The 17,021-nt window shown below is 39.4% G+C and overlaps 1 protein-coding gene and 1 pseudogene across 4 annotated transcripts; one reads left to right on the top strand and one right to left on the bottom strand.

Moving 5' to 3' along the window:
* Nucleotides 1–1,654: 1,654 nt before the first annotated feature.
* On the bottom strand, nt 1,655–8,764 carry LOC112310266 (olfactory receptor 52B2). 4 transcript variants are annotated; one of them, XM_053924772.1, is made up of 3 exons: nt 8,683–8,761; nt 4,986–5,147; nt 1,655–4,504 (listed from the first exon to the last, which is right to left on the bottom strand). In XM_053924772.1, the coding sequence occupies exons 2-3, from the start codon at nt 4,992–4,994 to the stop codon at nt 3,488–3,490; spliced, it is 1,026 nt and encodes a 341-aa protein (XP_053780747.1). In that variant the 5' UTR covers nt 4,995–5,147; nt 8,683–8,761; the 3' UTR covers nt 1,655–3,487. The 4 variants fall into 4 exon arrangements, with proteins under 4 accessions (XP_053780747.1, XP_053780749.1, XP_053780748.1 ...); XM_053924774.1 differs by having other exon boundaries at nt 1,655–4,501; XM_053924773.1 differs by lacking the exon at nt 8,683–8,761 and adding an exon at nt 6,062–6,496.
* A 3,891-nt stretch (nt 8,765–12,655) lies between these two features.
* Nucleotides 12,656–13,605, top strand: LOC128780877 (olfactory receptor 56B4-like; annotated as a pseudogene).
* The last annotated feature ends 3,416 nt before the right edge of the window (nt 13,606–17,021 follow it).

The following is a 17,021-nucleotide window of genomic DNA, read 5'->3' as shown; positions in this document are numbered from 1 at the left end:
CATGGCTGCCACACAGCTGATGGTGCCTGGAGCCTGAATCACAGACTTCTACTTCTTTTCCTGAGATACAGTATTCCAGACTGGGCAGAGGGGACTGTGTGCATCTGTGGGTATTCTAAAGGACTTTAGTATTTTAATGAAGACATTAAGTCATTACTCTAAGTCTGTATAACTTTTAAATAAATAATTTCTTTCCTTTTCACCATTCTCTGGCACTGAGAGATGTCTTTCCTCTGGTGGTGGGCAAGGTGAACCTAGTAGGTGTGGGAGGACCCCCACAGAGAAAGGGGGATCCTTTTGGTAATAGTATATCATCCCCTCCCCCCAGGTCTGTTCTGGAACACTTCTACCCCACTGGGTCTTTAGGGAGCATCTGGTTTAATTAGAAGCAGACCCCAGCAGGACCACTCTCCAGAGGTGACTGACTCAGAAACCAGAGGGTGGGTAATCTATATCCTACCTTCAGCAGTCCATACGTGCTGCTTCTGGTATGACTCCACATGTAGAGTGGATTTGGGTTGCTGCTGGTCAATGAGCAGAATATTAAAACCCTGCCTATACACCTGCTAGACTTCAGTGTACATAGAAACCTGCGGAGATATAGAAGAAATAGTAGGTCAGAGGGAGCTAAGTGTTGTGTATATGTGTGTATGTGGTATGTGTCCGTATGAGTTTTCAGTGATAAAATTAGATAATGTTTAGCAGTGAAGGGTCCAGAGATCAACCACATCACCAACATTTCAAATTAGTCTGTCCAGAAGAATATATATTGAACCCTATGCTACATGCTGGAACAGTAATGATAAATGCCATATATTCTCTGCCCTCACAGAGCTCAACTTCTGGTGGTTTCACAGATTAATTATAATCAGTTGAAACTATAAAGGTCATTGCTATGGAGACCCAGAGAACAAGGTGATCACCTCTGACTTAGGGAGGTTGGCAAAGGCTTCAAAGAGGAGTTCACATCAGTACTCTACCATTTGCCAGTTCTGTGGCCCTGATTAGTTATTCTCTCTGAGCCTGGGGTGCCCCCATGTATAAAACAGATATAACAAAGGTACAATTTCATGAGGTTTTGTGACAATTGAATAAGCTAATGTGGCAAGGCCCCTAACATGGTTCCCAGCATAATCTCTTAATAAACATTAGCTGTTGTCATAATTATTATATTATCATTGATATTATTATATTATATGTTAATGCATTACTATATGGTGAAGTGTTTAGAGATAATGATGGAAAAGTAAGTGAGGACCAGATTATTAAATTAATGCTCAGCTTAGAAATTACCCTATAGTCCTGTGATTTCTAAACTGCGGCGAAGGGAACACCCTAAGGTCATTTTAGGGATGGAAGTTGATATGCCATAGAAAAATTTACGTGGACATGGATCCAAATATCTATGGTCAAATAAATATAGGAAATACCACAAAGTCTAGCCTTCTTTTGCACAGCCACGTGTGAGACTTCCAGAGTGTCAGCACTTTTCATGCTTATTTGACCTTGAAACTTTTTTTAGAAAGCATTCATTATGATAGCTGGTATTTATTTCTACAGAATGTTCTGTGGAAAACACTTCTGTAAAATAAAGAATACTCAAAAGTACTTGACAGAAAGTAGTATGATCAGCTTTTTGTTTTAGAATGCTTAACATCAAGTCAATTAATTTATGGTTTAAGTTACAATGTAAAAGATTACAAACATTGAAGTCAACTAAGAAACTAAGGAAATACCTGAGGTGAAAGATGACAAGGGACATAAATAATTTATAGAGGCCATGTTAAGAATAAAACTAACAATACCAACAACTTAGCATTAAATATTTTTACATACTTACTTTGAGCTAAGGATTGCATTACGTGCTCTCTATATGATTTGTTCCCTCAAATATTCTCAACAACCCTATGAGGAGTATATTACTGCTATCCCCCATTTTACAGGTGGGGATAAAAACATTAAATAAATTTCACAAGTTTACAGAGCTAGAAAACAATGCGGGCAGGACTTGAATCTCAATATGACTCCAAATACTATCCAGATAAATAAATATTTAGTGGTACAATCAATATGAGTAACAACCAATAACTTATTGAGGAACAGTCCAGAAAGGAAGAAGTTGAGAGTTTCCCCAGGGTTTCCAGCTCAGTGAAGACGATGGGATCCTCATGATCTGTTTTGCAAGGAAAAGAACAGGAATAGCAAGAAATGCTAGCATGATTGGTAGTTCTATATTCTGGAGGAGATACTCAGTAGCCAGGTGGGTTTATGCATTTAAAACTCAAGAGTCCTAAGATGGAAAGAGAGATGTAGGACTGCTTAGTTATAAGTGATGGTTGAGGAAATTAGTGTACATAACCTTTTCTTAAAAAGCATGAAAAAGTGAGAGTCAAGACTGAAATCTGAGAACCTGCTGCAATTTTGCTAATCTGGCCAAGAACAACATGCTATAATTCTTACTATTGTGGATGTGCAGAAGCCAAGTAGAAGAGAAAACCATGAATACCCTGTGTTCCTACCACTCTAGTCTATTCCCTGGAGTAAACCACACTATAATCAGCAGTGTGTTTGCTTCCATCATACTACACTGTCTTTAAGAAGAACTGGTTTACTAATCACTAGGTGTGTGGAAAAAGGTAGCTGATTATTTCAGTGCATGATAGAGATGCATATTTTAACTTCTAGGAGGTAATTGTCATCTCATTTATCTCTCAAACATCTATTATGTACCAAATATTTTATAACACACCAAGAGTACAAAAATGAATGACATACACTATGCTGGATTCTAAGAGCTTATAGTCCATTGGAGGTGCAAATTAATAAACAGCCCATTATAACTCAGAACGTATATTTTGAGATTTGCACAAGATGCATGGACAAACAGGGAAGCTTTGGATTGCCTAGAAAAAAATAAGAAAAACTTCTCAGGGAAGGTAGTTCTTCAACTAAAATTTTAAGAAAAAACGGGACTTTTCCAGATTGCTAAATGGCATGCGTACTTAGCTGTTTTTAAGACACACCTGCCATTGTAGAAATACATGGAGAGTTACTTGAATCTGTGCAAATAATGAATGCACATTTGGGGATAAAAAACCGGAACCCCTTCAGATGTTAAATATACAGTTATTTTAATGCATTTGTATATCATTTACTTTACATATTGTTCAGTCTTTTTGTTCTGGAGTACATCTGGCCTCCTGAGTATACCAAATGTTCATATCAGAGGCATGAACACTTAGTTGTTACTTGCAGATTGTTGAGGAGGAATGAATGTGAGAAGAAAAAAGGGTAGAAAAAACACAGAAACAGAAAAAAAGACAAAGAGGAAGAGCCATAAGAGGAAAAGAAAGAGAATTGGAGGAGGAGGAAGATGAAGAAAGAAAAAAATGAGGAAGAGAAGGAAAATCGCTCTCAGTTCAGGAAATCTCTGTATCTCACATCAGTTTCCTTGGTAAAGTTGGAAGGGGAGGATTCATGGGAGCCATCAGCTCAGAGGTGAAGCACAACACCGAGCCTTGATGTCAAAGAACTGGTGGGCTACACCCTCCCGGATCTGCTTAGTCTTTACACCATAGACAATGGGGTTGAGCATTGGTGGCACCACCACATAAAGATTGGCCAGCATGATATGCACATGTCGAGGAATGTTATGTCCAAAGCGGTGGGTCAGTGAGGTAAAGAAGGATGGAACATAAAACATGAGGATAACACAGAGATGGGAGCCACAAGTGCTGAGAGCCTTGTGGCGGGCATCCTGGGAGGGTAAACGAAACACTGCTCGGAGGATCAATGAGTAAGACACAGTGATGAGGATTACATCCGAGATTACCGTGACAATGGGCACTGAGCAGCCATACCAGATATTAACGGTGATGTCAGCACAGGCTAAGCGGGCCACTCCAATATGCTCACAGTAGGAATGGAGGATGATGTTGGTCCGACAGAAAGGCAGCCGCTTCAGCAAGAAAATCACTGGGAAGATGATGCAGAAGCTTCGGGTCACGATGGCCAGAGCAATTCTTCCCACAACAGTCCATGTTAACACTGTTGAATAACGCAGAGGAGCACAGATGGCCACAAAGCGATCAAAGGCCATAGCTAATAGGATGGCTGACTCCACCACAAACATCACATGGACAAAAAAAACTTGAGTAACACAGGCATCAAAGGCAATATCATGGTCATGGAACCAAAAGATGGCTAGGGCTTTGGGTACAGTAGTGGTAGAAAGCATGATGTCCGTGATGGCCAACATGGAAAGGAAAAAATACATGGGCTCATGAAGGTTAATGGTCTTGATGATGACCACTATCAGGATGCTGTTTCCCAGGACTGCGGTGATATACATGAGGCAGAGGGGTACAGACAGCCATTTGTGATAGGCCTCCAACCCAGGAATGCCGAGTAAGACAAAAACTGCAGGATGGAAGATGGTAAGGTTCGTGTGAGTCATGATGACCTTTAGGGTCTCTCTGTAATGACTCAGAAGTTGATGAGTCTGCTGAAAATGATAGGAACAAAAAGCATGTCTTGATTGTGTGCTGAGATCACAAAAGGTAGCATGTATTTCTAAATTGTGCAATTCTCCAGGGGAAAGTCCTTCCAGAGAACGTTCATTTGCATGTAGAAATGACCTCTGGCCCTTCATGCTTCACCCTGGCCTCAGTCACTCTGCCCCCAAAGTTTGGCCCCACCCTACCTTTCTGACCTCATTCTACCATTGCCACACAAACAGCATTGGCACCCCTACCCATATTATACTTTTGCCTCCCTCTAAGACTCTCCTCCTTCTGTGTTTATATGAATTTCCCTTCTCTTCCATTTCAGCATATTCCAATTTTAACCTTAAAATACTTCCTTAAGACAAACAACTTTGTAATGGCCCGAGTCCAAAACAACATATCTCCCTCCTGAAGACCTATTAGCTAAACTATATTTTAACTTGATTATACTTAATTACATTAAATTTATCTGGCTATTACCTTGAACATTTCACACGAGACTTGCCTAATATCTTGGCACCTGTGGCTCCCTGTGCATGAAAGCGCAGCACCAAGTAGAAATCCAGAAGGAGCCTAAGGGATATGTTTCTCCACACTGATCCAGATTCACATCTTCTCTAAAGGCCGTGAGGAATGGGGCAGCTGCGGAAATGGAGAAGAACCATATTCATTGCCCGGTCTTCATGAATTTCTCATGCTCCTCCCAAGTTAGTTCTGCAAAGTTTGTGTTTAGATCTCCTTACCTTTATGAATCACTCAGGAAAACTATTCTGAGTATGGGAAATCAAGAAAATCAACCCATTCCCTTCTGGCTTCATTAATATAACCCCCATTTCCTCCCTGTTTGTTCCTTAACCCTCAAAAAGATTTAGGTTTCCCTACTGCTATGAAGAATTAATCCTAGAGGCCATCTGGCCTTGGCTCTTCCCACCACTCAGGTAATATTTGTCTGCTTCTGAAGCTCCAGAATATCTGTCAGCTATCAGGAGTAGGGAAAGGATGAGTGATTAAGAATCTGGAAGGGAACATGAAGAAAAGGGACCAAGGAGAGAATAAGGAGAGAATTGGAATTATAAAGGTACCAAATACATACTAGATAATGGTGTCCAGAGGACCCCATGGAGAAAGGCATCTAAAGGAATGAAAACCCCAACTTATGAGTCCATCCTTCTGCCTCAATGCTGATGCACTTGCTCAGAGCATGATGGGCTGTGGGGAGTGAGCAACATCTCTCCAGGTATATAGGGAAAGTGATAGGCCCAGATTCAGACAAGTAAGGGTCCCAGGTGACTAATAATTTGACACCATTCCAGACAGTATTTTTTAAATATTCACTTTATCTTCTATTTATAGAAGAGGCTGGGCTTTACTGACATGAGCACTGAGAAGAAGGGCCACTGGTAGAATTGCTCTGCCCCAAATATATATAAACAAAACTCCATCAGAAAAAAAATTCGTTTTCCTTTTACATAACACTTCTCAATACAAGACACCTAATGTAAGTCCTCATAAAAACAAATCCGACTTTTCTTACAATTCTAATGATATTTTATAACCTCAAAAGTGAAGACACCAAAGGCATCTAACAGCAGCAAGGCCTGGATGGCTGTCAATGAGGTTCTGGAAAGGAGGTTATCTGTGTGAAGGACTCTCATTTCATTCAGTGGCTCCTGAAGGCTCCATCCCAGCCCTGTTGAGGGTTCTCAGCAGGAGGTTTCCAGGCTCATTTAGGAAAGAGTCAGGGATGAGAAGAACATAAAGTCACAGGTAGAGGAGGTAAATCTGGAGTCTCACAGAAAGTACCTCCCACAACCCTGAGAGACTATCCAGGTGAGTGAGAAAAAAGAGAACAACAGAGAAGGGGCAAGGATCCAAGCTAAGTGGAGAAGACACGTACAGTTGGTGATGACACAGTTCTGAAGCCAGACCTCCTGGGTTAATTCCCCTGTTCTTCCCTGACAAGTTGGATGATCTTGGGCAAGTTACGCTGCTCCTGCATGCCCCCTCTTTTCATTGTTAGATGTGGGTAACAGTAAACTTTGTAAGATGATTAGGAGGGATAAATGAGTCAATTCATATGAATTGGCATTTTTAGAAGAGTTGGTTATTATTATTGCTGTTGTTATGAGTTATAAACCTGTGTGGCCATCATCCTATTGTATTTTTTCCAATCGATGAAACCTCAATAAATATTCAGCAACATTTAAGCCTTACTCTTCATCCAAATATGATCAAAGGAAATTCCTTTCCTAGGAATAAAGAAGAGGGATGAGAAAAGTGCCCCCAAGAAAAAAAATACCCTAAGAACAGATCTCTCAAATGGGCCTGGTGTCTCAGAACCAAGGCCTTAAAGGCCAAATCTTTGGATGGTGCACCAGGCAAGTCCACCAGTGATGAACTTCGTTTTGATCACAACTAGCTGGAAGGCATCCCTCAGATGCTTGGAAAACATCCATCTGTCTCAGCAGAAACAAGGAGAAAGTATTTCCATTTACAGACTTCCCAGGGACATGGTGAAGCAATGGGACTCATAGCCTCAGCTCTACAACCAAGGAGAGCTGGAAGCATAGGGAAAATTTGGTCCAAGCTAAGGAGAAATGGAATCACTTCTTCAATTTTCTGCTTTCTCTCTTTCTTCCAAGTGTCTTTCCCTCCTGTGAGTTCCAACCCTATTTTTTGGTTAAGGCCATTCCCTCTTTAGGGTAATGCCCTTTATATCTTTACACACCTTAATTTTGGAAGACTCTCCTGACATCATATCAACATATTCAAGTTTGCCAACAACCCACATTGAACATAATTGTTACATAACTATATAGGAGTGGTCAGTTACTTTTTTGTGTAGTTGTATGATTTAGACATTTATTTAAACAAGTATTATTTTCATTTTGCCATTTTCCTCGTATATGTGCTTGTGATTTGTTTTTCACCACTCGTGGGATCTACAAATGCACAGGCTCCTTACACTGCAGCCATGTCCCTAATGGGTAAAATAGCCTGCCCCTCTACCCCAGCCTAGAAGGGTGGCCTCTGTTTGCAGCACAATATGTGGAAGGATTTGTTGGGAAATGTATCACAAGAAATTTATTTCTAATAACATAAAAGTTATCAAAATTTGCAAATGAACCCTTTAATACATTGGAGCAAATTCAGATTTGTATCTCTAATAACCTTACTCTTGCTCACATACATGTAGAGCAGCATGTGAAATGGTTCCATGATCTAAAACCAGTCTTATCCACACTGCAGAGGCACTGAGATACCCTTAATTCACTGACACACCCTTAATAGTGATTCACTTTTTTAATAAATAACCTCTCAAAAACATTTTCCACCTGCTCATTCGTTTCACTCCCTATAAACATTTTGGGGATTTTGCCAAAATTTGAGTAAGCATATGGTGGTGTATCATGTGTGAATATCATTTACGTATTTTTATGGTGTGATGGCAAAACATGATAGAGAAACCCAGCTTCAAGGCACAACCTCTCCTTCTCTCAGCCTCTATACCAGTTCTGCAAAATGCAGTATGGAAGGCAGAACCAGGAGGATTTCCAGTTTAGACACACCTGAGATTCAGATGACCAAAAGAAAGTTTCCCCAACAGTCCCCACTTTGGGACTGGGGAGTTGACATCACTAAGCACAGAGTCTGTCCCACTGTAGGTACTTAGCAAATATTTGAACAAATAAACCATGAAACTACTAAGTTAACCTTTACTAGAAGATTTGTTTGTTGCAAAAGGTAGTAATCAAAACCTGGGCCATTTTTACGAATACACCCCTCCGATAGCCCCTGTCCTGGTATAATCGCATTCTCACTGCTCTTTGAACTGCACTCAAACATTTTATTAAAAAGTCTCTCTTCCCCCACATTCTCCTGGTGCTTTTCCTGGCCCACCTCTGCATTTTCACTGCTACCTCTAACCAGCGTCATCCTCCTAGTCCCACTGAGTCTCCCCCTGTGCCCAGACTCTTCACTGTTCTCTGTCAGGCTGCAATCCTTCTCTCCTCCCTTGTCTCACTGCCTTTTGTCTTTCTCCCACACATGCATTTCCTCTCTCCAAGCTCTAATCTTTGTCCTTTACACAGACTCCAAAACACACACACACACACACACACACATGCACACTCCTGCCAATCCCTCCCTTTGCCACCATCAATGCTCTTAAACTCACCTAGTACATCACTGAATCAGCTGAAAGATTGAGGAAGTGGTGGAGAAGGACTAAAAACTTTTGTTTGTCCTGAGAGAAGAGGAATGAGAAGAAGGAGGATGGTTCTGATCATATTGGCATGAGGCATGTCACTATTCCTGACCCATATGTGGTGCTTATATTTAGAGACAGACAAGCTAACATGCTTCCTTCTTTTGGAGGCAGGTGCCAGAGTTGCCCCTGGGATCACTGAGTGTTGAACCAAGGGAGAAATGAATCCCGCCCTCTAAGGCCAAGAGGGAGCACTAACCCTAGAGGTAATCAGTAGCTGCAGACAAAATGCACATAAAGCATTTGAAAACAAGGCATGAGAGCAGTGACAGAAATCCTAGCAATAAAATAATAACATAAAAGAGCTCACTTTTGTGGAGGATGTAGGGGAGCATTGACTGTAAGCAAGGGGGGAATAGGGTAGGCTGAGCAATGGGGGGGGAAAGGCAGGATAACTGTAACTGAACAACAATAAAAAAGAAAGAAGAAATGAGGTTAGCCCTAAAGAAAAGGTGCTTTGACTTAGTAAAATGTCATTCAAAATACAGTGCTCTTAGTGAAAAAAAGCAGGAAAGGGAAGGGAAGTGAAGGGAAGGGAAGGGAAGGGAAGGGAAGGGAAGGAACGGAAAGATTCAGAGGGGTAAAAACATTTCTTCCACATTTAATTTATGTTTTAGTTTTATTTTCAAAAGTACCACAATCAGCTTTTTTATTTAAAAATGTATCTGAAATTGTTAGTAAGACTCTTCCTTATGTAAATAGACTAATTCAACTAGACCTGAAAAACAGAGAATACTGTCCAGTCCACCAATGATCCTTAAATATATGTCTGAATTTATATTTGACAAAAAAGCACATTGTTAATTAGTAGGGAGAGGAAGGCTTCTTTACTCATGGGTGCTGGAAATATGGTTTAGCTATTTCTCGGTGAAATTAATTTAGGTACTTTGTCACTCCATGTTGTATCTCAATTGGTCACAAAATTAATTTCAAAATAAATGTTTATAAAGAAATGAAAGTTAATTCTTTTAAAAGTGTTGTGTTTTGCATTATTGAAAGCCTAAAATAATGAATTCAAAGTGCACTTGTTGTGAACACATGGAAGTTTAAGTGTATGCACAGGGGTAACTTGAATCAACTGGTGACTGTATAAATGGGTGGAGCAACAAGTTGCTGTTTCCCTCTCCTGCTTGCTTTCCCTCTATCTAAAAATCAATAAATAAAACCATTTTTAAAGGACAGATTTTAATAGAAAATGAGTAAGAGGAATTATTTCAAAAAATTCTACAGAGAGATATTTTTTAAGATATAATGAAATTCATACATATTAATCGGATTTCTGCCAGACTCCATGCCAAGCACCTGAAAAACATTACTTCATTTAATACTACAAATGAGTTGTACATAATGCTAAAAGAGAAGAATGACTAAGTATACAATGAGAGAAAAATGTCCTTTGAAAATGTCAAAGATCACTAAATAATGAAGAGAAAGGTGAACCAAAACTAAAATTTCAATTTTTACTTATTCTATTAATAAAGGTTTTTAAGTTACAATTTCTAGTTATGGTTGGCGTGAGAAAATAGACACACTCATGAACAAATTCTGGGTGTGTTATGTATAAATTTACACATAAACTTACAGATATAAAAACAAGCACATTTATAATCATTTTATTTACAGTGGCAAAATACTGGACATACCAATGTTCAGAAACAGTTCTCAAGAAAATATCAGACATTCATGTGGTAGAAAATCATGCAACTTCACAACAATGAGGTATCTCTATATGGCAACGTGGATCAGTCTTCAAGATAATAACTGCTAAAAACGAAAACTCAAGGAAACAAAGGATATGAAAGGAGTGATTAGTACGTTTAGATTTGTTTTTGTTTTTGATGTGAAAATAGTTAGTACATATATTTTTGTCCATGTGAAAACTATCTCTGGAAGGATTCTCAAGAAGTTATTACTGACTGCCAATGGTGAAAAGAAAGGAATTTGGGAATCCCAAGCATGGGTTTAAAGTTTTTATTATGCTTATTTTTTTCCATGTGTATGTACAACATTGAGAATATCAAAATGCTGTTAAAATTAATACTTTAATAAAAAGGAGAAAAAGTCTGAAATTTTAGAAGTACATTAATTGTAAGGGCAGGGCAGCTGCATACAGTGTGAGGACTGTCCGTATATGATTCCAGGGGGCACCTTCCAAATGAATTGTTATGTGTCCTGCAATGTGCAGCCTCTATAAATGGATGTGGTAACTCTGTGCAAATCCTTTTGCAAAAGAAACTACAGTTGTTGTTTTTTTTAAATACGACTTATACCTTTTAAATTAACAATTTATAATTTGGGATTGGCTTGTAACCAAACAAGATTTCTGGTTTCTTATTGCCAAACCAGATTTTAGGCAAATCTTCCAAATACTCCCCAATGAGATGCTCTAGTCCTTCCTTTAGTAACAATCTCAGCTTCTCTATCTTTCTAGACATCCCAACTGGGAAAACTACGTCTGGCTTTTCTCCCAGGTTCAGTACCATGATCTTTTTTTTTCTTTCATAATTTTATTATTGTTCAAGTACACTTCTCTACCTTTTCCCCACCCCAGACTAAACACCCAATCCTCCCAACCTCCCTCCCATTTCCACACCCACTCCCCCACCCCCGTTATTGTCCATGTGTCCTTTATAATTGTTCCTACAAACCCTTTAGGCTCTTCCCCTGAAATTCGCTCCCCTCTCCCCTCTGGTCGCTGTGAGCCTGTTCTCAATTGCAATATTTTGGTTATATTTTGCTTGCTTGTTAGTTTTCTTGATTAGGTTCCTGTTAAAGGTGAGATCATATGGTATTTGTCTTTCAACAACTGGCCTATTTCGCTTAGAATAATGCTTTCCAGTTCCATCCATGCTGTTGCAAAGGGTAGGAGCTCCTTCTCTCTTTCTGCTGAATAGAATTCCATTCTGTAATTGTACCATAGTTTTTTGATCCATTCATTTACTCATGGGCACCTATGCAGGAAAATCTCTGATGTTCCACCCAGCAGTATTTTCACTGATACATCCCCTAGAGCAAGGGACATCAAGGAAAGAATGGACAAATGGGATCTTATCAAAATAAAAAGTACTCGTGATCTTTTACACCTTTTTCTTCTATACCATAAAACTTTTCTGTTTTATTTGACACTCCCTTGTCACATTTTTCGCTGCTTGATAATTGTAAATCTAGTTCATATTACGGTATTGAAGACATTTTTTTTAACAAAATGACCTTCTCCAAATAACACTTTAAGTCTCTTGTCAAAAAAAAAATTACTGTTTTAAGATGGCTATGTACCTTACACATATCACTTTCAGTTTATTTCTAAAATTGCATTCTAGGAAATAATCTGAAAATAAAATAGTGGTTAGCAATGTATGAAATAGTCAAATATAACAACCTAAAGTGGGCATTAAAATTAAGAGTCTACATTGCTTTAATGATACTGAAGTGTGGTTCATTTGTATTCATGCAATAATTTTTTACTGAGCACCTAAGTCTCAGAACATATTGCTGAAAGACAAAGACATGATACAAAATTTTCTCCATATGATGTAAAGTACTTAAACATAACAAAGAAAAGAGGAAGTGAGTAAACAAATATTAGTATTTGTTATCTGTTGGTGATAAGATTCTTGTTGATGTATTTGGACATGCTTATTAGACATGTGAGTGGTGATGACAATTAGGTATTCCAACTTTTCTATGTAGAACTAATTTTGGCTTTCCTATTGTTACTCTGTGGAATACCTCCCAGAACCAAAAATAAAAAGGTGACAAAAATGCACAATTAAATAAACTGGGTCATGTTGCAAGTCTCTAATTAAGACCCTTAGCTGAACTTTCCAATGCAACCCCTCTCCTACTCCAGTTTCATGAACAGACATTGAGAAGGGGACACCAGTGCCATGGATACCTCCACCAGGGTTGCCAACAGCTCCAGCCTCCAGATTTCCCACTTCATCCTCATGGGGCTCCCAGGCATTCATGAGTGGCAGCACTGGCTCTCCATGCCCCTGGCTCTGCTCTATCTTTGGGCTCTTGCTGCCAATCTCCTCATCTTGATCACCATCCAACACGAGACAACACTCCATGAGCCCATGTACCATCTCCTGAGCATATTGGCAGTTGTGGACATTGGCTTGGCCAGCACTATTAATGCCCAGGATTCTGGCCATCTTCTGGTTTGATGCCAAGGCCATCAGCCTCCCTGAATGTTTTGTTCAGATGTACGTTGTCCACTGTTTCTTTGGCATGGAGTCTGGTATCTTCCTGTGCATGGCAGTGGACAGATACATAGCCATCTGTCACCCACTGCGATACCCCACCATAGTCACTGAAGCTTTTATGGTTAAAGTCATAGGATTCATGGTGCTCAGAAATAGCCTGTTCCCCATGCCAGTGCCTGTCCTGGCTGCCCAAAGGCTCTACTGCTCCAAGAATGAAATTGACCACTGCCTGTGCTCTAACTTTGGCGTTATCAGCCTGGCTTGTGATGACATCACTGTGAACAAATTTTACCAACTAATGTTAGCTTGGATCCTGGTTGGAAGTGATATGGCTCTGGTTTTTACTTCCTATGCTCTAATCCTTCATAATGTGTTGAGGCTGAACTCAGCAGAAGCAATGTCCAAGGCTCTGAGCACCTGTAGCTCACACCTCATCCTCATCCTCTTCTTCTATACAGGTATTATTGTGCTGTCTGTCACATACCTTGTAGAGGAAAAGATTCCCCTTATCCCTGTACTCCTTGCTGTGCTACACAATGTCATTCCCCCTGCTCTCAACCCCATAGTCTATGCCCTCAGGATGCATGAGCTCAGACAGGGCTTCCAGAGGCTGCTTGTTGGGTGAAATGTGTTCACAAAGTAACCTCACTGGAACACCATACAGGGGTTAGGAAGGAACAGGTTGCAGCTCTGAAGAGGCCTGGATGGTAAACATGAGGAACGATGGCCAATAACATCAGGAAGGCTTTCAGCCTCACTAATCAAAAAAAGCATATGAAAATTATGATGAAATTTCCTATTATTGGGCATGAGTAAGAGAAAAAATGAAACCTTCTAGAGCAGTGTTGCCACTCAGGGATTGACACACTTATACAGCTACCATTCTTTGAGATATCAGATACACAAGGAAACATTCATTTAACTTTGTGGTAAAGTTTTCTCCTTAGGGAAAGAAGAAAACGGTCTTAGAAAATGCCCTTAAAAAGTAGTTCCAATTATTCAAAGTAAATTAAAATTTAACATTTGTACATATAACAAAAATGCATGCTTCTGAAAACAAGAACTCTGGATTACATTCATGTTGCATCTTCCCTGACCTCATTACACAACTTTGCCCTTAATATGGGTAGATACTTCATAAGCAATTCATTCCTGATACAGTCTGTCAGGAGGCACAGGTCTTCTGAATCCAGTATGTCACAGGAAGTATCCTGGACCATGGTCTGGAGAATGACCTCAGGAAGTCTGCATGTGATTTCACCTTGGACAACAACCTCTTAGAAGCAGCACTGGGACAGAAGCAATGTCAGAAACCATGAGCTCATACAGAGCTGCTGAGAATGTCACCTGGTGCAGGTGTTCTACACAACAGTCTGGTAGCTTCTTGAGTGGTTGAACAAGAGTTACCATGTAACCCAGCAATTCCATTCTTAGATACCTACTAAGATAAATTGAAAACATATGTCCACACAAAATTTTGTACATGAATGATCATAGAGACATCAGAATAGCCAAAAACTGAAAACAGCCCATATATACCTCACCCGACAAGTGGATAAACAAAATGTGATATATCCACACAATGGAATAGTATCCAGGCAGAAAAAGTAAAAAAGTACTGACACATGCTACAACCTGGATGAACCTGGAAAATATTATGCTAACTGACAGAAGCCAGACAGAAAAGAGAAATATTTTGTGATTCTATTTATATGAAATGTCCAAAATAGGGAAATCCATGAGGACTAAAAGCAGATAAGTGATTGCCATGGGCTAAAGGAAGGAAAAATGGCACAACTACTTAAAGAGTACAGGGGATTTGAGGGTGTTGAAAATGTCTATAATTAGACCTGATAGCTGCACCACATTGTGCGTGTATTGGAATCTACTGAACTAAACACTTTATAATGGTGAAAATGCTGAATGGTATGTCATGTAAATTGCATCTTAGTTTTTTTAAAAGCCAAAGTATCTTCTTGAAATGTCTCTCCAGTCTTTTCTACTAAAAAAGTTTACCATCATTCCAGCTGACAAAGGTGTTTAAAGGGCTCAGATCCACTCACACAGAGCAAGCCAAAAAGTATGAGTTTATAACTTAGTCACAAAAAGTTCACTGCCAGCATGGTATACAGCTCTGATTAGTCAATTTCCATACACACCCTTTTATGCACATTCAAATTCCCATACAACAACAAAACATCTCGACAGTTCTATTTTAGAAGATACAGCTATTCTTCACAAAAAGAATTCTCACCTTTTCCCCAAAAATAACCAAGATGCACAGTCCAGCAGTCATTGTAAGCAATGCTGCGTATGTATTACTTATTCCACAAATGGAGTCATAGTCACACTGAATGTCTTTTTGCTTAAAGACAAAACTGTAAAGTTAATTTCTAATAACATGTATAAAATATAAATGTAAATGAGAGAGAAGAAAATGGCTAGCATTAGAAATAAAAGTTTGCACATAAAAACCAAATAGAGAGTATTCAAAGCTACTACACTTCTAATTTTTATAATAGTTCACATCACAATTGATATGTATTATATTTCCCCCAACTCTGTCCACACCTGGTAGAGTAACTAAAATTTTTATTCCTTAATGATCTGAATTCTCAGTCATCCTGCTAAAGGTTTAGCCTCTTTAATCATTAGTATATTTTCTATTAACCCATCCTATTGGGCATGGAAGTACAAGGAGGTACCTCAGAGAATGCCCTGGGTCTCCCAAACAGTCTACTTGTCTCCACAGTCCAGAAGCAACCTAATTTCCATTTTGGTAGTTCAAATTCATCACTCCAGATAATAGATCAATCTCTTCTCTTCTTTGGATTCATGGTGTAATACAGTAAAGTTGGCCCCTTGATGTGAAGGTACATAAATACAGGTTGCAAATTCATATCTTTTCTGTTCTATCCTCTGATGATATTTGAAGCATTTTCTTTCCATTACAAAAAAAGGAAATTGAAATTCAGAATACGTGCCTATCCCAGTCAGGGCTCATCAATACCCTCCTGGGGCCAATGAAATCCACTTGCTAGCTTCACGGCAGTCCAGACAGTGGCCCCAAATGATCTTAACTTACTGGATGTCCCTTTTGACAAACAGAACAATTTTGAGCTACAGAGGGAGTCAGTGGATGACACTGACTACTCATCCATCTACTTATTTATTGGCTGTCAGAGCATCACTAGAATGGCCTCATGGCCACTCATCTCACCTATTCAGGAAGAATCCTCCAAAAAGTGGGTTAGAGCATCCACCTGTTGATTCTATTCCACTTCTGAATTCAGAAGACGGTTTTTCTGCTGAGCTCCTCTAAAAGTCTCCTTTTCTAAAGTCATAATATTCCATAATCTTGCACACAATAATGAGATTCCTCTTATTATTGTCATCCATTTTAGACTACATCACCATTCCATTCAAGATCATACATGTATTTCTGTCACTATAATTAAGTTCATATAATGTCCTGAAGAAACCTGTTGAGCAGATTCACCCTTCCTTTCAGCAAGTTCACTGGTGAAAACTATCACAGAAAACAGACTTTCTCAGAGCACATGACATTGTATCAGAGATGGTAATTTTCGGTATTTATAGATTTTTCTGAAATACCATGTGATTTCAGCTGTAGAGAATAAACCTACCTGAGAAATGCTTGCCAGTGTTCTTCCTTTGGATATCTATATCACTTCTCCCCATAGAATTTTCTACACTGTCCTGAACTGTGGGGGGGGGGGCTCCACTTGCAGGGCCCACCTCTCCCAGCCACCATGGATGAGAATAAGTCTACCAAGACATGATCTGCTTGAGGAGGAAAGGTTGCCAATCTCTCAAAGGAGAAGGGCCAAGAGCCTTTTCCTCAATGGGCTTTTATTGGGTTCAGTTTGCACAGGAATACAGGTGAAGCTCATCAATCATTGTCAGGCAGTAAGTGTCAAACGATAGATAACAAACAAAGAACTCTGAGGGCTTATTCTGAGTCAGGGTCAGATACCTAAAGGGCTATAAAACTTTGGGAAACAAACTCATTTCGTGCTT

This window comes from Desmodus rotundus, chromosome 5 (genome assembly GCF_022682495.2).
Source record: "Desmodus rotundus isolate HL8 chromosome 5, HLdesRot8A.1, whole genome shotgun sequence".
Taxonomy (NCBI): Eukaryota; Metazoa; Chordata; class Mammalia; order Chiroptera; family Phyllostomidae; genus Desmodus; species Desmodus rotundus.
This window is presented reverse-complemented; position numbering and strand designations above follow the sequence as displayed.